Source organism: Pinus tabuliformis, chromosome 6 (genome assembly GCF_031772625.1).
Source record: "Pinus tabuliformis cultivar Carrire ecotype Pingquan chromosome 6, CPIR1, whole genome shotgun sequence".
NCBI lineage: Eukaryota > Viridiplantae > Streptophyta > Pinopsida > Pinales > Pinaceae > Pinus > Pinus tabuliformis.
Window position 1 is genome coordinate 1,277,958,589 of NC_142292.1, and position 23,871 is coordinate 1,277,982,459.

Sequence of the window (23,871 nt, forward strand, 5' to 3'; positions counted from 1 at the left end):
CCCTTTTTGGATAGATGTCAAAATTAGGAAATGCATAAGATCTATGGGTTTATTGAGTTTGCCCCCCTAGATTGCACACTACGTAATAGGGGGGAAGGAAATGAGTAATGGAAAGTAAACCACCCAACATACATAACAAATAATCACTGGGTCTAGTGCTCCCTCCCTAAAAATTGTAAAAGCACTAAGTGACCCAGAACTACCCATGGAATATCATACCTAAGCCAAAGAAATACTATATTGGAGATGTCAACTCAGGCCTTTCCGAGTTTATATAAATAACTATTGTATGAGTATATGAGGTGTATAGCATATGGAACATTTGGAGTGTAATATGAGAAGCAGAGGAGCTAAATGAAGTCTAAGGAATATGTATGATAATGTAGACTGGAAAAGCATGAGTTATGTCATGATAGATCCATATTGGTGAGAAGGCGAGAAAATCAAGTAGTATAGGGTGAAAAAGACGTCTAGGGTGTGAAAACAAATAGTAAGTCAAATTCCTTATGGAACCTCAAATTCTTTTATAACGTAGAATATTCATAGAATTCATTGTTTTTGGGACACCTTAGCTCTTGGTTTCATCACTTGGTCATGTGGCACTTAAGTGTCATACCCAAGGAACTCAGGCCCTTGGCATATCAAACTTTCAACCTTTTTGTTAATGCATGTATCCCCATTTCTCCGACATCCAATATTCGATAGCCCCTAGTCTCTGCTCGTGGTAATGTGGTGTTAAGTTGTAGCACTTTAGGCTTAAGGCCCTTAGCATACCGAAATCAAAAACTTCGGGAGAAAGGTTCCACTTCGCAGTGTTTCATATCGGGCCTTGGAAATTTGCAACATAACTCTTTGTTATTTCTCCTGAAGTTTCGATACTCCAAGGTGATTCCATTGAACCCAAGACTTTTGATATCATGATTCTGCCCTAGGCTGAGGATTTTTTACAATATTTTTCTTTGTATTTTCATTTTGACGAATTTTTGATACCGTGGCGCAATTGTCATCTATTAATGAAACCTTGTGACAGAACCTTTGCTGGAAACTTGGTGACATTAATATTCATATTTTTATAAAGTGTTCACATGATATTGGTAGTTGACCATACTCTAACCCTCTGGTAGGTTTTAATCATTGATACAACAGTTGACCTTCTAGTGGCCTATACCACCATATCAGCTCTTAGAAGTTTTGGAGGTGCAGAGGAGGTTGAATCGTTTGATATCCAATATCCCGATACTTTGATGATTCAGGGTTGTTACGAGATGGGAAAAGTTCACATAAAATGATGGAAAGGTTGAAGGGGGAAAGACTCAAAAAAGTTTTGTTTTGGAATATATTTCAGTGTTAAAGAATTTCAGGGATCTCTGAATGTTGCAGTATAATAATGCCTAGACACAATGATCACTTATGGAAATGAGGGTGTAAGTATAAGTGCCTAGTTTGATAATTGGTGAAGGAAGCACCTATATTATAAATGTTATTGGTTACAACGTTGGTCATAAGGTAAGCCAACACAAGGTGTTGGAGAAGCATGAATATAAGTGCGTGATTGTAAGTGCGAAGGCTTGAGAATCGGGACTAAAGGAAGGACTTACATTGATAGTTTGATAAGTGCGAAGGCTTGAGAATTAGGACTAGAGGAAGGGCTTACATTGATAGTTTGAAGTTATGACATTGGTACAATGTAGTTGTGGGTGTTTAGAAAGTTGGGAGCATTTATATTATAAAAGCATAACACTTAGTGTCAAAAGTGCAAGTGTTTGACTAATTGGGTTTGAAGGAAGCACCTACTTCATGTGACATTAGTAGGGGTGAAAAAATAGAGTTCAAGAAACAAAGTAGACAAGGAAAATGTACAAATTATATTTATGAGAAGTAAAATAAAACATTGGAGGATAAGTAATAAAACAAAACACTGACTGGTACAGGTAAAGAGAAAACAAGTGGACCTTTGTGGAGTAGACCAATGAATTATTGCTGACTAATGACTAGTTCATGATATGTATAGAGTTTGACCATTGAGCCAAAGATAATAGAGTATACTAGCTAATAAAGCATATCAAGATAGGATTGTTGTCTCTTGTAGGTTTATGTCTATGAAGTAGAAAATGGGGTTGATGTCTCCTATAGGTTGGTGACTACAAAGTAATTAAAGGGTATTATTATCTCTTATAGGTTGGTGTCGACGAAGCAAGCAGATGGGGTTGGTGTCTCCTGTATGTTGGTTTCGACTAAGAAAGTAAAGGGGATCAATTTCTCTTGTAGGTTATTTCCTACAATACATAGAAGGATATTTGTGTCTCCTTTAGGTTGGTGCCTACAAACCATTTGAGGTGATAGCTACATCTTGTAGGATGGTTCCTACAAACCATTTGAGGTGATAGCTACATCATGTAGGTTGGTTCCTACAAACCAATTGAAAGGATTGGTGTCTCCTATAGATTGGTTCGTACAAATTGATGTAATAGTAGGTATATTCCTATAGGAGCTTTCATATTAATATTTTTTTGTTTTTTTCTCCCATGAGGTTTCCATTTATATCTTGTGTTACTTGTTTAGTTTATGAGATTGATGATTTATGGTGTTTGAATGTTTATATAATTATAAGTTTCCATTATATTGATTTAACACCCCCCACCCCTCTCAATATATTTATGACTCAAATAATTGGTATTAAAGTAGGTTCCTTCAAAAGCAGCGTAACATCTAGAAGTAAGATCTCAGGGGACCAATGGCTAGTCATGATGGTTCTTTCTCAACAAAGTCCCACTATTTGATGGAGCCACTTATGTTTTCTAGAATATAAGGATGAATACCTATCTAATGTCTCTTGGTTTTGACATTTGGCTATCAGTTGAGGATAGTTATCAAGTTCTAATAGTTCCCCCAATTGATTTAGATGGTAAAAAAACCTATGTAAGTAATGAAAAAGCAATGAATGTAGTTTTGTGTGGCTTGGAAGAATCATAATTTTTTAAGGAAATGAAATGTAAATATACAAAATACATATGGGGCAAGCTTCATAGAAGCTATGAAGGAGATGAAAAGATAAAGAAAGAAAACCTTCAAACTCAGAATAAAATTTGAGAGTTTGAAGATGAAATATTGCAACCTTCTTTCTTCGTGTGGATAAGACTGTAAAAACTATGAGAGGGATTGATGAAAATGTTGAGGAATCAATAATTTTTTAGTAAATGGTGAGATCTCTTTGCTTGAGATTTAATGCAAACATTTTAACGAGTGAAGAAATGAAAAATCTAGATACTCTAAATATATGTGAACTTCATGGAATTCTCATTACATATGAAATGAGAATTAAAAAAGAGAACTCAAAATTAAAGGAAGAAACATTCAAACCAGTAAATAAGATAAAAGGATACATGTCCCATGATTACCTTAGCTATGAATTAGATGAAGAAGAAACCAAGTTGATGAGAAAGTTGAAGAATGGATATGGAAAGTACAAAGGTAAGCTTCCATTCAAGTGTTTTAATTAAGGAATAATAGGTCATATATCTACTAAGGTTCCATATGCTAAGCTAGAAGATAATGATAATGAAGAACAACACAAATATAGAAGAAAATCTCATAAACACAAAAGGAGAAGATATCTCAAGAAGAAAAGTATATATTCCAAATAATATAATACCTCATCATAAGAAGGTGATGGATGTTCATTTGATGATGAAAAAGGAGAATTTATATTCATAGCTTTGGAGGCTCGAAAGACTAATAAAAAATACCACCAAAAGGAGAATATAGATTTAGATGAAGAAGTTGAAGGAGAGGAATATATTGAAGGAGAGCTAGTGAGTTCCTTAGAAGAAATAAATAGAATCATAAGGAAGATTAAAAAAATAAGGAACTATTGCAGGAATAAGAGAAGAAAGGTTATGAATCTAATGAAGCATATATCATCTTCCTAAAGATACAACTAGAAAAAGAAAACAAAGTAGAAGAAATTATAATAAGGCAACTGAAAGAAATGGAAAGAAATTATGAGAAGACAAAAATAGACGTTGTTTCCTTGAGAAAGGAAATAGAGAAAATAACTTCTCAGTTGGATCAAAGCTTAAAATTTGGAAAAGATACCATGATATTAGATAATATTATTAGCTAGCAAAGCTCTCCTTTAACCAAAACATATCTTGGTTATAAAGAAACTCACAAAACTTTCAAGGGAGAGTCAAGCACAAAGGAATCTAAAAAGGAATACAGAGAAGAACCTAAAACTTTTGCTAATGTGCTAAAAAATTATATTAGCAATGAAAGCAGTTCCAAATAATAAGGTGAGAAAGAACAAAAACACAACCCCTTAAAAAACGTAGGAAGTGTTAGAAATGAAGTTAAGAACCAATAGAGACATCATCCATTTAGAAATATAAGAATTATTAAAAAGGGAGATGAAAACTTGTAGAGACATGTTTTTTGAAATGCCCTATTAGCAATACAAGCAACACTAGAAATGAAGCAAAGGACTAGTAGAAAGAGCAGTTTTAACATAAATATAACATGAATGGATTTAGAATAAATCTTCTCTTAAGAAGGCCTATCTCGTTTAGGTATCAAAATATTTTAGTTGGTTATTTATTTGTTTGTAATAACCTTGGTCATAAGGCCATAGATTGTAGAGCATACTAAATAAATTATCATGTGAGAAATACAAGTAGAGGATCTTATAAGACCTCAATGAATGGTTATGTAAGAAACAAATATAGAAGTCCTTATTAAGGTGGTGTTATAAGATTCAACTCATTTTCTCCACTAATGTATCATATTAAATTTTACAAGTGCAATAAAATTTGGGCATAAAACATGTTATTGTAGAAGCAACACGATAAGTCCTCCTGAGCAAACTGAGGAAGAAGAGGTTATCAAGCATATAGATCAATGCACAAAGGTATGGAAAAAGAAGCAAGAAAAGGAGGAATTTGGTATAACTCTATATGTTCAAAGCAAGAATATCCAATGATATATATATAGTGGATGTTCAAGACATATGAAAAGTGAGAAGAGAAAATTTATCTCTATAAAGGAAATCAAAGGAGGAAATGTCACTATTGGAAATAATGATCCATGAAGAATAATTAGAAAAGGAATAATTAGTCTTCATAACAGATTGACTAAATATCTACGTGTTATAATTATTGAAAGTCCATATCACAATATATTAAGTGTAAGTCAAATGGTTGATTAAGGGTATGATATCTATAACACTCCCTCCCACCCCCTTCTACCATCTTGAGCCTTGGGAGGAGTTACTTAATGAATTGACCCAACCTCAAATGTTTATTATGAATATGGGTTCACAAAATACTCTTCTTATAACTTCTTAAAATATATAAAAAATTCCACCGTTGTGTTCTTCTCGTCGAGAGATTTCTGGCGACATAAATTTTATCTCAATTTGACTCCTGGATTGAAAGTTACGCCCTCTTGAAGTTTAACCAATCAAATAAGGCCACATCAACATTGAACTATGCTATATGGATTAATGCACGGTGTATGGAAGATGAAGGAACCCTCAAGGGTCTTCTTGGGACCCTTGGCAGACTGTAAGATTATTTGTAGCTATCACAAAGATACATGCATGTCCATATTCAGCAACTAACTATCAAAGCGGGAAGGATTCATTACCTCGAGCCTTCGTGTGGAGTCGCTGGAGAGCGCGATGCCGATAGGCGGAAGTCCCCTGAGCCGACTCCAGATCAGGTCTTGCACATAGAAGAGATAAGCATAATCACAACATAAAACCTTGATAATCAATGCATAAACATATAAAAGACATCTAGTTGCACATAACTAAGCCACTCATGGTAAAAGACATTGAATAAACATATAAGTGAATTATAGTACCAACATCATGGAGTGGACAGTACAACTGCAGTTCTATATTAATGTCGAAAGAGTGATTACAACCATCGGTTGCATCAGCCTTCCCTTACCCCTCCAGCTCCTCTCTCTCTCTCCCTTCTTACCAACTTCTTATGCTTAAGTATGAGACTCTACTTGACAATCAAGTAAGATATCCTTTCAAATGATCTGACCTCTTTCACAATAGCCCTAGCTCTGCTTATTTAGCATGTGAGGTTAGGGTTGCCAAGTTTCTCCATGAGTTTCTTTAGGTAAAAGCAATGATGTTTCCATAATTTTGAGCTCTTTCCCATTTTCATACTCCATCAGGATTAATAATCCCCCAAATAGGTGGAACTTTGATGTTTCCTTTCTTTTCTGAGTTGATTTAGAAGAGAATATAGGGATATTTCTTAGTCAATCCGCTCGTTTGACCCTTAGAAACTCATTAGGGTTTACTAACGCTATTCCGGAGGTAACAAGTATAGTTACTTAGGTCACTAACGCACCCTTAGGATTGCTGAGAAGCTTTATAAATAAGGTTGCTAGTGTATAGGCAGTGTTAGCTTGGAAACAAGGCCTGTGAACTTGGTCATTACTTCAGTCATCATGTCTTTGCCCTTTGAGCTGATGAGGAGGTCATTTTCTTGTATAACAGATGCCCCCTAAAGTGTGAGATCAGAGGCTATGACGATGGCTAAAATACTTTATACTTAACTGTTTTTTTCTTCTTGACAAAAAGAGAGAGAGGATCGGAGCTTCGGGTGGTACCGAAACCTGATACAACACATATATAAAACAACTAAAATCATGTCCTAAGTTAGGCTATTGAAACTCAGAATTACCTTCCCCTTGACATTTGTTCTCACCTTTTTCTCTCATTTTCTCATAAGACTACAGACCCAATCAATGATAAATGATAGGTTTTGTCTTAGGAAAGCATTAAAATGATCACCATATTATATTTTCATGTTCTTGCTATTTTTAATAGATTTTTGCAAATTAGCTACAAAATGCAACCTATTCTACAACTAACTGTGGATTCCGTAGCTACTCTCATGGTTTGGTAGGTTATAGGTGTCAAACGAAGAACTGGGCCACATGGGCATTTCCAGAATCATCTCCACATGGATTCTATCCTATTCACTCGGTCCAGATCGATAGAAAAGTGTGCCTAAAGTCATGGTCAAAGATAGAGTCAAATACGTTATCTAGAAGTAGTAGGACTCTTGATTTTCATTTTCATAGCTAATCAAGAGTCTAACAGTTCTGTTGAAGATTTAATTCAAATAAAGCCACCTGTAGCGGATCAGAAGTTAAACAGTCCTATTACAATTCGAATTAAGCCATTTGTAGCAAGTTTTTCTGATAAACAGTCATGTTAGATTTAATTCTAATTAGCCACCTGTAGCAAGTTTTTATCCTAAATAGTTATGTTATTTCCTATAAATATCGGTTGCATGGAACTGAGAAGTAGTTAGAAGCTAGAAGGAACTACATGGTTTTTGTTGTATTCAGACTTCATTTTATTCATAATACAAACTTCGTTTTGTCAATGATGGTTTAAAGTGCATATTTAACTAGCTTTGTTTTCTTATTAGGTTCTAACTAGTCAACAGTTCTTGATCCATTTTTAGGAGATTAGACTAACTTGGAACCTTTCCTTTCCTTTAAAATTCATTAGATCCATTTAAATTTTCTCATAGGTTGTATATTTTTAGACATCAAAAAACATAAACCCCCAAAACAAACATAAAATACAAAATAACGAAGTAAGAGAAAAGTTAACTAAGAACATATAGTGCATCGCACTTCATTAGTCTACAGACCTCGGTTGATAATTTATGCAAGCAATTTAGGACACTAAATTGACTAAACATTTTGGCGCCACTGCCGGGGAAGTGTAATTAGTTAACTTCATCTCTTACATCCAAAAAATAATATGCGTAGAGAAAGAGACTCTAGGGGTAGATTCATAGCTAGAGGCAGGAGCTCAATTCCTATAACACCACTTACTCCACCAAGACTAAGAAGAGATACACCTCCATCTCAAACTCATATTCCTAGCCATAGACCTCCTGAAGTTCTAAGGTCAGAAATCCAATCAAGAGGATCTCCTACTTCATCTACTGAGGTAGTCCTAGAGGAAGAAAATCTTGGATCTCCAACAAAAGGAGTAGCCTTTTTCACCTCTACAGGGGAACATATTTTAGTTGAAGAATTAAGAATACCTAGTGGAGAAGAAGAAGTAGAACCTTTCTTCCACATACCATTGATAGAGGAACCAAAAGAAGAGCAATTAACCTTGTAGGTTGAATCTTATATTAACTCTGAAGAAACTATAATGGTAGAAGAAGGAGAGGATGGAGAATTTTCAGTATTTGGAGGAGGAGGAGGTAGAGGAAGAGGCAGAGGAAATAATGGAGAAGGTAGAGGAAATAATGGAGAAGGTAGATGAAATAGGGAAGTTGATAATTCTTTTGGATTCCCTATAATTGATGAAGAAACAAATGCCACAATGAAAAATATCTCACCTTATGTCCTCCAAAATTTTCATGGATTAAAAAGTGAAGATCCTGAAACCTTTTTATTTGAATTTGAAGTCTTGTGCAAAACTTATGATTATTTACAAGACTCTCAAAAACTCAAATTTTTTCCTTCAACATTGAAAGGAGCTACTTTAAAATGGTTCATGGGATTGGCCACTCAGTCTATTAGAACATGGAATGACCTGAAGAAAGTGTTTTTGGACATGTATTTGGATTATTGCATGCCTATAAATCACAAAGATGAAGTGTTCAAAATGATGCAAAGAGAAGATGAAAATTTGGAGGATTTAATTGAAATATTCAACTATAACTTGAAAAGAGCAAATATGGATAACTTAGATCAATATACTTTTAAAGCTCTTTTATTAAAATCCATTAGAGATGAGTGGATAGACATCCTTAACATGATCAGGAAGGGAGATATCTCTCAACTCCCATTAAGTGACATTGGAGAATTATGTGTTCATCTCTTAAGAGGAAAGTCCAAAACTGGGAAAGGTCCAAGAGATCCTTTTCTTGTTAGAGTGAATAAATCTACAACTGAATTAGTAAGTAGGGCAGAAATTGGAAACATGCTTGATGAATTTAAAACAGATATTCTAAGGAGCCTTAGTGAACAGATAGACACCCTTAAGTAACAAAACAAGAAGAAAGCTGAGACTGATGCTTTAGCTATTTTTTGTACCAAATGCAGAAAGAAACACACTTTAATAGAGTGCCCTTTAGATGCAAAAATCATAGAGACTTGTGTGATTTGTTCAGGAAACCATGAGACTAAAATTTGTCCTTAAATTCCTGGTCTTAAGACTGTTTTTCAAGAGGAAACAATTTCAAATCCAACACAATATCTTTTCTTTGTCTCTAGAAGACCTTGGCAGGGGCAACAAAGCCAGGGTTTTAACAACCAAATGTATATGCAGTCCCCACCAAATTGAAATTGTTATTAGCAACCTTGGACTCAATCTCCATCTTAAACTCAACCTTGGGCTCAAGGAATGAAAAATCCTTATGGAAGATTCTCTCCATGCTACCAATATCCTCCACCATATCCAAACTATCCTCCCCAACAAATTCCTCAACAAAATCAACAGCCCCAACATCAAAACCAAAACCCTCAACTTTCACTACCATTCCCACAGAGACCAAATCAGTTACCTGCCCAACCATTGCCAAACCCCAACAATAAAAATCCTTAGAATACCTATATGGTGGAAGGACAACAATTTCCAATTTATATGATCACTCCCTTAGATATCAATGATGTCCAACTGAGATCTGGTAGGATATTAGAAAAGAAAAAGCCTTCTGTAGTTATTCAAGAACAAGACAATTCTGAGGAAGATTCTCTACAACCAAATAAAATTTTTGAAGGGAAATATCTTCAAAATCAGAATACTGAAAATGAAAAACAGAAAGAAACAATAAACTCAATTCCTATCATAGAGCAACCATCAGTATCTACTTCTACACCTTCTTTTCCTGAAAGATTACAAGTTAATAGAGGGGTAGAAAAGCATACTATGTTGTTGAATTATGATTTTCTAGATGAATTGAAAAATTTCTATTTCAAAATCCCTTTGTTACAAGCCATTAAGGAGATTCCAATTCTAGCTAAAACAATAAAGGAATTGAGCACAAAGAAACCAGGAATAAAAACAAAAGAAGTAAAAAGAATTCAGTTAGCAGGAAAAATAACAGATATAATGATGGGAAAAACTGCCATATAAAAATATATAGATCCAAGAAGTCTAGTTGTAAAAACACATATCAATGGAGTTGAAATTCTGAATACATTGATTGATTTAAGAGCAAAAATAAACATCATGAGCAAACAAACCATGGAACAACTCAAACTTCCTAATATTCTTTATACACCTACATTACTGCAATTGGCAAATAGATCTGTAATCAAAATAGATGGTGTGTTAGAAGATATTTTAGTGTCCTTAGACTCTTGGGAGTACCCTATTGATTTTATGATCTTAACCCCAAAGAACAATCTAGGAGGACATCCACTTATATTAGGAAGACCTTGGTTGGCTACAGTGGATGCTTTCATTAGCTATAAATCTGGTGACATGTATATCTCTGATGGTAATTCAACTAAGAAATTCACTCTATATCCTCCAGTAAGAACAATAAAAAAGATAGATGACAAAGAATGGACTGATGATGAAAATGATATTTAGCCTCTCTTTACTATTTCAACCATTAGTGAAGATAGTCAAATCTTAAATATAATGGAAAATTTTGAATCATCTTCAGAATATGAACATGATCAATTTCAAGAAAAATCCAATATTGAATATTTTCCCTCTAAGCAGATGTCTCTTTATTTTATGGAAGAATTTGGTAGCTCTATAGTTGAAATCTTTCCAGGAAAAACATTGAACATAAACAATAATTTGGAAAAATTACAACAGGAAAAACTATTCAAAACATTACAACAACACTCTTCTGCATATGCATGGGAATACACTGACATGAAAGGAATTAGTCCTAAGACTTGTATACATCACATCTACATTGAGGAAAATTGTAAACCTATCAGACAACCTCAAAGAAGGATGAATCCAAATCTTAGGGAAATTGTGAAAGAGGAGTTGCAAAAATTGTTGAATGTAAACTTTATTTACCCAATTTCAGATAGCCAATGGGTTTCTCCTCTAGTGATTGTGCCTAAAAAGAATGGTAAATGGAGGGTATGTATTGATTATTGAGAATTGAATAAAGCTACCCTGAAAGATCATTTTCCTTTTCCATTTATAGATCAAGTGTTAGATACATTAGCAGGTAAGAAGTATTTCTCTTTTTTGGATGGTTTTAGTGGTTACAATCAAATTCAAGTGGCACCTGAAGTTCAAGATAAAACCACATTCACCTATCCATGGGGAACTTATGCCTACCAAGTACTCCCTTTTGGATTGTGCAATGCACTTGCAACATTCGAAAGAGCAGTACTAGGATTTTTTTCTAATCTAATACATGATTGTGTAGAGGTGTATATGGATGACTTTATAGTTTATGGGAATACATTTGAGGAAGCTTTAGAAAATTTGGAAAATGTTCTTAAAAGATGTAAAGAAGCAAACCTTTCACTAAGTCATGAAAAATGTTTTATGATGTTTACAGAAGGGATTGTTTTAGGACATCACATTTCAGGAGATGGAATTAAGGTTGATAAATCTAAAGTTGAAGTCATCTCTAAATTATCAATTCCAAGTTGTCAAAAGGATGTTAGAAGTTTTCTAGGATTCATAGGATACTATAGAAGGTTTATAGAAAATTTCACTAAACTAGCATCCCCACTCTTCAAATTACTCACCAAAGATTGTGAATTCAATTGGAATCCTGATTGCCAGTTGGCATTTGAGACTTTAAAAGCAAAAATTTCTGAGGCACCCATCTTAAGAGGTCCAAATTGGAAACTACCTTTTCACATTTCAACAGATGCTTCAAATACAGCTCTGGGAGCTGTATTAGGACAAAAATATTTGATCCCCTATGCCATCTATTACACAAGCAAGAATTTGACTCCCACTGAGTTAAATTACACTGTAACTGAAAAGGAATTCTTAGCTGTTGTTCATGCTATCAATAAGTTCAGACATTACATAATAGGATATGAAACCTTTGCTCATACAGATCACTCTGTAATTAGGTACTTATTGAATAAAACTATTACTAATGGCAGAGTTATAAGATGATTATTACTCCTACAAGAATTCAAAATCACTGTTCTAGATAGATCTGGAAAACAAAACATAGTTGCTAATTTCTTGTCTAGAATTAAAAATATCAAAGATAACACTCTAGTTGAAGATAAATTTCCTGATGATATATTTTTGCAGTAACTACTCAAACCCCTTGGTTTGCAGATATTGCCAATGTCTTATTCATGTAAAAATTACCTTCACATTTGTTTCCTAAGGAGAAAAGAAAAATCATTCAAACAAGTGCAAGTTACTCATGGATTACTAATGAATTGTATAAAACAGGTCTAGATCTCATGATCAGAAGATGTGTTCGAGAAGATGAAATGCCTGAAATTCTTAAGGCATGTCATGATGAACCTTGTGGTGGACACTTTGATGACAAGAGGACAGCCTATAAAATTCTTCATTTAGGATATTATTGGTCCTCCATCTTCAAAGATGCCAAAGAATATGTCAAAAGGCGTGATAGCTTCCAAAGGGTAGGGAAACCTGCTCCTTCAGATGAAATTCCACTACAAACCCAGGTACTCATTAAACCTTTTGAAAAATGGGCCTTGGATTTTGTCGAACTAATTAATCCCCCATCTAAACAAAAGAAGTATATGTTGGTATGCACTGATTATGTCACCAAATGGGTAGAGGCTAAAGCATTACCTTTTGCTAATGAAAAATCTGCAGTTAATTTTGTTTTTGAGGACATATTCACTCATTTTGGTGTTCCAAGAGAAATTATGACAAATTAAGGATCTCAATTTACATCTAAAATGGTGGAAAGACTTGTGGAAGAATAAAAGATAAAACATATAAAGTCTACTCCTTACCATCGACAAGCAAACGATCAAGTTGAATCTACTAGTAAGGTGATTGAAGGAATTCTCACTAAGACTATACATCTACACATAAGAGATTCGGCAGAAAGGCTTCATAAAGCCTTATGGGCCTACAAAACTACATGGAGGAACATAACATGACATACTCCCTATGAGCTTGTTTATGGGAAGAAAGTCTTGTACCCTATAGAGTTTCAAATTAGAACCTTCAAGATGGCAGTCCAATTGGGACTAGATTTATCAAAAGCACAGAAACATAGATTGGAGCAACTCAATGAGCTTGATGAAATCAGGCAAAAGAACCATTTTAGTCCAATAGTAAAGGGCTAAATGGCATGATAAGTATATCAAGGAGAAGAAGTTCCAAGCAGGGGATTGTGCACTTTTGTTCGTTTCAAAATTCAAAGATTTTCAAGGAAAGTTTCAGACTCATTGGCTTGGGCTATGAGATTGAAGAAGTCTTTAATAATGGAGCAGTGAGAATAAGGACAATAGATGAAAGAAAGGTACCTCTTCTTGTGAATGGTCATCAGTTGAAGATATATCATAAGCCAATTTCAAGGGAGGATTCTGTTAAAATTTTCCAGGATAACACTGAAATGAAGTTGGTGAAGAAGAAATTTTATTCTCCACTAACTTAGCTTTTTCCTGTATATATATCTAGGAAATAAAAAAAAAAAAACATAAAAAAAATAATAAAATGTATAAGTATGAAAACCAATTGTTCATTGGCATACTTATACAAGAAATACAGGGTAAAAATCAGAGATTTCTAACATCCTATATTTCCCATTTTCTTTCTGTAATAAATAGTGACATAAAGCTACATTCATTTGCAGTTCCTAATCTACAAATTTCATTTCATATCATTTTCATTCCACTTCACTTTCATCAATTTCCATTTCATTTCACATTCATATTTTGTAGCCATACTTCATTTTTATCATGTTCTGCAGCTAATTCCATTCTGCAACTAATTTGATTCTGCAGCCATATCTCATTCAACAGCTCTGTTCCAAACAAATGATGATTGTAGGGAATTGAAGAACCTTGTTTTTTTTTTTGAAGATTGATATGCTAAAAGGGTATCTGCGTATCAACATCAAAGGAAACAACAAACGAAAAGGTTAAATTCTAAAAGGTAAAATGCAAAAATTTATTTTAAAATAGCAAGGTTAAAACATAAAGCATATATAATATTGATATTCATACATTTCCTTGATGAATCATCATTAGATTTGATTGCAATCTCCATCGTACTGCATATCCACCACATCCTCCATATTTTGTCACATAACAGTCCATAATTAACTCCCTCATTGTTTTTAACAGTCATGACTATGACGTGACATATTTGTCCACGTTTCTCCAAAACCCCTACCATCTACTTATGTAATACAAACCCGCAGTTCCTTTCACCATATTCGTAGTCAATCCATTTCATAAAAGCAGGAAGGGTAATTCTGAAGGTTGAGAACTCTACATAGTAGAAGGCATGGGGCTAATTTTTAGATTAGAATCGGTATGAGAAAAATACATGGAAGGATACCCACAACTCAAAGGAATGTTGCAGAAAGCTAGATGGCTCAAATTCATCAAGAAATTTGATGGTTTTCATAAGGAGTTTACAAAATCCTTTGCTCGATATTTTGATGGCACAAAGGTAGAAATTGGAGATATTAAGTTTGCAGTAACTAAGTCATTCATAACCGAGGCTACAGAACTTCCAAGGCATGGTGAAATATGGTTCAAAAACAAGGAGTTCCACAGTGAATCATGGAAAGTAATACTCAAAAACCCAGGTATGAATGTCTCTATTTTTAGAAAAGGAATTCCCATTTCAGCTCTTAAAAGTAAGTGGAGGAACATGCTCTTGATATTACAAAAATTTATCACCAGTGAGGGGAGATTTGGTTGCATGTATGTCTACCATATCCGTTTACTGATGAATTTCCTAGAAAATGGATAAATCAATCTTCCATTCTTCTTGAAAAATAGTTTAAGAAGGATGGCCTCAAATGTGCAAGAGAAAATAGAGTTCATAGATACAACCATGTATCATCATGGGTTGATAAAGGTATTGATCGAGCTTCATTTAAAAAGCATAGGAGATACCTAGGAGAATTTCCTCATTAGAAACCATTTCCAAGAAGCACTGGAGTCACCTAAAGAAGATAATGTTAGAAGAAGCAGAAGAAAGAAGACTGGTATAACTATTAAAGACAGACTTGAGTCTTCATTACAAAAAGATGATGAAAAATTAATCTCTGAAGAACTGATAGAAATCAGGAAGCAAATTAGGGCAAGAGCAAAAAATAAGAAAGGAGAAAAAGGTCATAGATGAGGAGAATGTAAGTCATCCACAACCTAGAAGAAGCTCTAGACTTCGAGGTTTGGTAAAGAAAATATCGTCAAAAGGGACAAAGTTTATAAACTTAGATGAGGAAACCCCAGAAACATCTCCTGTTAACATCCCTTCTACACACAGTCCTTAAAGCTCTCCTGATCATCATTTTGAAGGTAGCCCAAGCAAAAGATCTCCAGGCATAGACCTAGTGCAACAATAAATATATGATTATATAGAATGAATGGAGAAGAGAAGTTCCTCAATGAACCCAGAACCTTTTGTAAATCCACAAGAACCTCTAATTGGCACTCTCAAATAGGAAATTTATGAATTAGAGATATTGAACAAACATATCAAACAGAAGAATGAAATCTTGAAGGAACAAAATAAATTGGACAAGGCAATTCATGATAATACCATTATCAATCTAGGACTGTGGTATAAGAAAAATAGGAAGTTGAAAAGAAATAATAATATTTTGAACAGAACAGTCATTAACCTCAAGTACAGGCTTCTTATGAGAAAACCCAGAATGACAGTCACTTCAAAGAAAAGCAAAAGAAGAAAATTGGATGTACTAGCAGAGGTGTCTGAGCAAATGCATTAGAGAAGAAGAACTCAAATTTTTGGCAAATTGCATGAGGACATGCAATGATTTTGGAGTGGGGTATGTTGAACCTCATAATTACCTTCTCCTTGACATTTGTTCTCACCTTTTTCTCTCATTTTCTCATAAGATTAGAGACCTAATCAATGATAAATGCTAGGTTTTGTTTTAGGAAAGCATTAAAATGATCACCATATTATATTTTCATGTTCTTGATATTTTTAATAGATTTTTGCAAATTAGCTACAGAATGCAGCCTATTCTATAGCTAACTATGGATTCCATAGCTACTCTCATGGTTTGGTAGGTTATCGGTGTCAAATGAAGAACTAGGCCACATGGGTGTTTCTAGAATAATCTCCATGATCCAAATCGGATCCATAAACGACTGTCATAAAACCATGAATGTATCAAGATGAAACAAATCCTTGAAGAATCAAAAATAGCAATCAAAAACACCCTGAACCAGTGGCCATGGCAGCTGGCGTGAAACGACAAGGACCTCAATCAAAGCGCGTTGACCGAGGCCCATGGAGACTGCGCAGGAGGTCGATGTACCCCCTGGGAGCCCCGGAATGGGAAAAGGAGCTAATTTTCGATGCACGATTAGCACCTAGCACTAATCGCGCATCGATGGGCAAACAAGGCCGAAATGGAGGGGCCTTAAGCCCTTGGTCACATTGGGAGCCAAAGGATCATAGACAGAGAAATGAAAAGCACCAACGTATGAAGGTGGGACCCACGACCCAGAAACCAGCGGTTTTGATCGGGGCGCCCTTGAACGATAAGAGGTTTTGGAGGAAAGCGGAGCAATCTCACTCAGCCAAGGACATGTGGCAGCAAAGGTGAGGGAAAAACCACTGTGATCGCAAATTATCGATCGAGCAAGTCAAATGCGCTTGACATGCGTATGATGTCAGATCTTAAGGAGCCCAGATCGGATGGCTGAGATTGCGCCCGATACACAGAAGCAGAATCGACAGGGAATTAAGCCGCGATTTAAGGGGATTTGGAATTTGTTGACTGCCATGGTAGAGAAAGAACGTATCCATGACATAACAAAAGAAATGAATCAATGAGCAGGCTGGCGCTGTTCCGATGGGGACGTGTGGCTACTTCCCAAGCATTCATGCTGATGCCGAACAGGGAACTCCAAGCACGTAGGTGGTAGGCGAATCGACATAGGCATGAGAGGAACTAAACATGCATGGATATCAAATGGCTAAAACCATGAACAAAGATAGTTGAATGGAGATTAAGAGAGGAGGAATAGAGACGAGTCCAAGCGACCAAGAGAGACAGTGAACAATGAACCCTGAGAGGAGGACTGAGCACAGAGAGCAGTAAAACCAAGCAGAGGAGACAGAGGGCCGAGCTGACCACAAGCCACATCAAGCACCAAAGAGCTTGAAGATTCAAGCCTTCCCATAGAGGAATCTATCTGGATTGAGCATCACATTTGGGTCTTTCCACTATAGATCGAGGGTCACAGAGCTAGTAGGAAGAACAAGAGTCTGTGTACTTCGTGTGGCTTGGGGAATCCAAGAACCATCCTACCAAGAAAAATCTGCTTAAGGAGAACTCACATTGTGTCCCTGTATTGTAGTTTCTCTGCTGAAAGACACAATAAAACAAGGCCACCACTGAAGCTGGACTGGAGACGTAGCCCTGTAGAATAGGGTGAACTCCTTATTAAAAAGAGTTTGTGTCTTTGTGTTGCTTACTGTATTTCTCTGTTGTATTTCCACTTATTTTCTGTGTATTGGCAATTTGATCGATCCGTTGCTTCAATAACACAGAACACACACACCATCACATGAGTTTGTAATACCTTTTTGTTTAATAAATCTCCAACTAAGGTCACTCATAGGGTGATTATCACATCAAGTGGTATCAGAGATCTAGGCTGTAAGGTTAGACAATCTTGTGTTGGTTTAGCTGTGAATGCTCACTAGATCAAAGCTCAAATTAGGAGAAGGAGAGTTGGTGGAAACTAATCCTGAAATTGGTAGAGTCTATTCTTGGAAGACAATGTCAGAGGAAGGTTCTATCGGGTCAGACCCTCAATTCATAGAAAGTTTCCTAGCTATAAAATCTATGGTAGAAGAAATGTATAGGGACTTTAGAAAGCATAAGGGTAAAGATTCATCAGGCTCTAAGCAAGATAAAGAAGAAGATGAATCTCATTCCCATGACCACTCCAAAGGAAAGGAGAAAGAGGAAAGCTTCCCTACACCTCCTAGTAGCCCTGTGCATAATAAGAAGGCATCTTTGATTAAGTTAGATGTTAAATTTGATTTGCCTATATATGATGGAGAGCTAAATGCTGAAAAGTTGGACAATTGGATTAGACAAATTGATGTGTATTGCAGAGTACAAAATATAGACTCAGACAAGAGCAAGATTCAGCTGGCAAGCCTTCGCCTAGGGGGCACTTCCTTGGTTTGGTGAGAAGGCAGAACCCAAGCTGATATGAGGAAGCATGGTAAGACCATCTCTGTCTAGAGTGAATTTGTTACTGCAATCAAAAAGCAGTTCTATCCATTGGCCTACACGCAACAAGCCATGATGAGTTGGCAAACTCTTCAGCAGTTGAAAGGGCAAAGTGTGCAAGGGTATACTCAATAGTTCCGAAAGAGAGCATTGATGTTGGGTATCTCATTAGACTCACCAAAAACTCTTTTGAAGTACATTGGTGGTCTACACAGCTACATGAGGCATATTATCCTCATGTTTAATCCCACTAGTATAGATGAGGTATCTGTACAAGCTACTCATCTAGAAGCTAGAGGAAAGAATGGGAATCCAGAAGTTGGGGGACCATCCCAACCCACTGTAAGAAAGAGCAAGGAGAAAAGAAAGCAAAAGTGGAAAGCAAGGAAGGATAACACTGCACAGAAAGGCAAAGCTTCATGCACTCACTATAAAAAGGAGGGGCATGATGATGAGCACTGTTGGATTCTGCATCCAGAGCTGAGACCTAAGAAGTTCAAGCGCAAGAAGAAGAAGACTGTTGCAACTATTCAAAAAGATTAGGGTCAAACTCGGGAGATGAAACAATCATTGCAGCCACAGGTATAAAAGGTAAGAATTCTGAAGCATCTACTAGTAATTCTACTCAATCTGTTATTGATGAAGAACATGAGAGAAAAAGACATGAGCTTTTCCATATTCGAGTTGTTTCCAAAAATCAAAAGATTGATACTTTGTTTGATAGTGGCTCACAAGTAAATCTGATTTTTGAAGCAATTGTAAAGAAATTGGGATTAGCAACTACACCTCATAAGAAGCCATACCCAATAGGATGGTTGAATGATAAAGCACAACTATAAGTGACTAGATAGTGCAAACTCAAGTTTTCTTTTGGGTCAACATTTGTAGATGAGGTTGAGTTAGATATAGTTCCTTTGGATATATGTGGAATTGTTTTAGGAAGTCCTTACTTGTATGATAGAAAGGATATTTTCTATAGAGCTGAGAACAAGTATCTACTTGTTAAAGATGGAATCGAATACTTTGTAAGAGCTCATAAGCTCAAGAATAATTATACTCTCATAAATTTTTTTTTTTTTTTTCTGGAGAAAAAACACGAACTTTTTATATAATATAGATAAAAAGTTACAAGCAGATGCATAGCATTCAGTTACTGTGAGGGCGACACCCACAGAGTCTCAGAGAAGGAAACAAACTTCTTTGAACTATCCATATAAACCAAAAATACTGTTCCCCTGCCACCAAAACAATGTGATCTTCCCTTACGGCAATTATTGAAACCTCAGTCTTTTTTATGAGGATTTCAACAGCGACGAGATATCACCAGTATAGATTTCCAGTGGGTCTCCTTGAAAGGAAAACAACCCACCAACAAGAACATAAGCACTTGGAAAAACCGCGTATACAGTCATATGTCCAAAACAGGAGCTATGACGCATACAGCTATATACATATTGAAAAAGAAACATAAACTAAAACAGCTGATAATTGAAAATTTTAAGCATAAGGAGGGAGATCCGACACATGGATCTGTTCATGGATTTGTTCAGTTAGTTTCCAAATGCCCATAGCTTGCTGCAGGCCATCTTTAGAAAGTTTATCCGTGGCTTCATTTCGGTCCCTGTAGATATGTTCAATTGAAAACACATTAAAGGAGAGTTTTAAATTCAAGATCTCTTCTAAAAGCGGCCTTAACAAATAATTTTGACATCTACTGTTTCCATTAACCCATTTCACTACATTCAAAGAGTCCCCAAAGATCTGAATTGCGAAGATGTTTCTGTGGATAAGCCAGCAAAGGAGAAGCTTTAAAGCTATTATCTCAGCAAAATTATTCGTTTCGAAACCAATGCCCACTGAAGCCTTTAAGGAGTGTGATTCATTTAAGTGGATGATTATCCCTGCCCCAGCTGAATTATTCTGAGAAGCGCCATCAAAGTAGGCCCACGGAATCCCTGTTCTTAATTGTTCCTCCCTGCTCTGAGAATTTTTTCTTGCATCCTCTGGTTCAGGAATGCTGGATAGTATGGCTGAGCTTTGAATAGCGATCGATTCTGCTGAAAGGGTTTTGTCATTAAAGATACTTCTATTTCTAGCTATCCAGATTCCCCAGCAGATGATGGGTGGAAGATTCCTCAAATTCCCCTCTGATCTGTGTCTCCACCAATGCTCCCAAGCAGCCGCTATGTTATCCCCTTCCCAGCTTAACTGCTTCTTCAATAATTTTTGGACCTCCTCCCACACCTTTTTTGCAAAAGGGCATCCCAAAAAGAGATGGTAGATGGTCTCCGAGTCAGCTCTACATAATGGACATCTTCCAGGCCCTTGTTTATATCTGGCTTGGAGAACATCCCAGGTTGGAATTTTATTTTTGAGCACACACCAAAAAAACAATCTGGCCTTTTTTGGACATTTTAATTTCCACAGGGATTTTTCCCACCATTCTGGATCCTCCCATCCTTTATTCGACATTAAGAAACTGTAACCTGCTTTCGGGGAATAAGATCCTGAGTCTGCATGGGCCCAGACCAACTGGTCAGGTCTATCTCTTATTCTTACATTGGATCTTGATAGTTCCTGTACGAAAGCCTGCGATTCATTCCACCATAATGGTCTAATCTCTAAATCTTCTCCAGATTTCCAAGCTTGCCCCCATATAGTAGACTGCCCTATTTTTTCAATCTGATTTAAATAAAGGATGCCTTTGGATTCCAGATGTCTGATAAGCCCTGGGGACAAAGCGAAAAGTTCATTGCAACCCACCCAAGGGTCCCTGCCTATCCTCACATTTTCTCCATTCCCTACCTGCCAGGCCAGTCCTTGTTCAATGACTTTAAATTCCTCAGTGGTAGCCTTCCATATCACTGAAACATTCCTTCCTTTCTTATTTTGGTTGCGGATCCAGTCTTCCAGAGGAACAGGATCTATATACTTCTGCCTCACTACTCTTGTCCACAAGTTCTCCGAATTAATGATTCTCCATCCGGACTTGGCTGCCAGCGAAATACTGAAGTCATAGAGATTTTTGATTCCCCAGCCTCCCCAGTCTTTTGGCTTTGCAATCTTTTCCCAAGCAACCCATGGAAGAACAGAGTCCTCCTTTGACCCAGACCAAAGAAACCTACTGCAGATCTTTTTTATCTTATGGAGGATCGCTTTTGGAATCCAAGTCAAAGCTACCAAAAAAACTGGCATGGCTTGCAACACTGAATTTACCAGGGTCAGTCTGCCAGCTCTGGATAACCACTTAAAACTCCAGTGAGAGATTTTTGCTTCAATTTTGGCCACCAGCCAGTTCCAGTCCTGCTTTTAGTATGAATTTAGCTTCAGCCAGAAACCCAGATACTTGAACGGATTCTCCATATTGTAGACCTCAAAGGGCAGAATAGCAGAGATCTGGGTACATTCGTTTCTGCTGAAACCTTCCATTATTAGCTGAGACTTCCTAAGATTTATTTGCATCCCTGTGGATTTCATGAATAGATCAAGAATATTTTTTAGTTCTTTTATTTCATTCAGGCTCCCATTTTTAAATAATAGAATATCATCTACAAAAAGGAGATGAGAAATGAACAGATTTACAGCTACTTCCAAACCTTTTACCAAACCTGTTCTTCTAGCTTCCAAGATCAACCTGCTTAGACCCTCTGCCACTAGGAGAAAAAGCAGTGGGGATAGAGGGCATCCTTGCCTCAGACCCCTTTGCCCTTTGAAAAAATGAGACGAGGCCCCATTAATTAAAACTGCGAAACTTACACTGGTTACACATCCCATCACCCAGTTTATAAAATCCAACTTAAAACCCAGGTGAGTCAGCAGCATCCTGAGGTATGTCCAACTGATCCTGTCATATGCTTTGGACAGATCTATTTTAATCACAACTCCTTTCTTGTTTGACTGTCTAATGCTGTGGATTGTCTCCTGAGCCACCCCTATGGCTTCATGTATTTGTCGACCATCCAAAAAACCAAATTGTTCACTTGATATGCCTTTTGACAAGACCGGTTTCAGGCGAACAACAATAAGTTTTGCTATAATTTTATAAACACAGTTGCACAGGGAAATTGGCCTGAAGTCTTCGAAAGAGTCCGGGTCCTCCTTCTTTGGGATGAGGGCTATAAAAGTAGCATTAAAAGGGGGGTATATCTCACCTTTTTTCCTCAATTCTTCCACTACCTCAGTTAGTTCATCTCCAATTGAATCGAAAAAATGGAGGAAGAGCTCGATAGTCCACCCATCCGGACCCGGGCTTTTATCCTTTGCCATTGTTTTTACAATATTTTCCACTTCCTCCTTTGTCACTTCTCCAGCTAAATCTTCTGCTTCCTCCTCTTCTACGAAACGGGGAAAGCATTGAGCTGTTTTGATTACTTCTGCTCAGGTGATCCCTTCTTGTTCTGTAAACAGATTCTGGAAGTGGTTCTCTCCCATTTTTGATAGCTCCTCAAAAGAGGTAGCTTCTCTTCCTTCCTGATCCTTTAGTTTCCATATTGTGTTTACACTTTTCCGGCCTTTTGCATAGTTATGGAAAAATTTTGTGTTCTCATCTCCAGCTTTTAACCAGATCGCCCTACTTTTTAGCCTCCATTCCTCTTCTCTGTCCAGTAATATCTTGCCTCTTTGTTTTTCTAACATCAGAATCTTATCTTTTGACTCCTGAGTGGCATACCCATCTGCCTCAGGTTCCTCCATGACCCGAAGTTCAGCATCAATTTTGGATAGCGCCTCATTCTGTTGTTTCTTCCTATCTTTTGCCCATTCCATAGTAGCTTTTTTGAGTCTTTTTAGATTGTCCATAAACAGGGCCCCTTTTTCCTCCGACGAAGATCTGCCCGGATGCCTCTAGGTATCCCTGAACAGAATATTGAAAGATTCCTCCTGCAACCATGAGGCATTAAATTTGAAAGGGGCTGCTAGTTTAAGGGGAGGTTTTTGAAACTCCATTAGGATGGGAAAATGATCAGAGTTCCCCCCTTCACCCACCCATTTCCTAAACATAGGGATACTGGCTGCCAGATCTTCACTGATGAGAAACCTGTCCAACCGCTTTGCCACTCTCTCCTCCCCTGCTCTTCTATTCCTCCAGGTAGGTTTTGCTTTGATTAGATTTACATCTATCAGATTGTGGGAGAGGAGAGCATTTGAAAAGAAATCCGAAAGTGGGTCTTCCCTGGCTGAAGGACCCCAGGCTTCCGCATTCCCTATTGAAAAATTTAGATCTCCTCCTAAAATCAAACTTCTGTCTTTTAAAAGGGATTTGGATAATAGGTTGTTCCAGAAAATTTCCCTTCCCTGACAAGGCCCATAGATGTTTATAATCAGAAAAGGAATTCCAATCTCAGGAGAAAAGACCTCCATGCCGAGGACATGAGCCATTCCCCAAAGACTATTTATCTGCAACCTACCTTCCCGGACTCCAATAGCCAAACCCCCCGAATTCCCCTCAGCATCTATGGCATGGAAAACCCATCCT

At 36.7% G+C, this 23,871-nt stretch overlaps 1 protein-coding gene across 1 annotated transcript; it reads right to left on the bottom strand.

Moving 5' to 3' along the window:
* Positions 1–22,775: 22,775 nt before the first annotated feature.
* LOC149263316 (uncharacterized) lies at positions 22,776–23,162 on the bottom strand. Its single transcript, XM_089387485.1, has one exon. It carries the CDS (start codon positions 23,160–23,162, stop codon positions 22,776–22,778), a length of 387 nt encoding a protein of 128 aa, XP_089243611.1.
* Between the last annotated feature and the right edge of the window lie 709 nt (positions 23,163–23,871).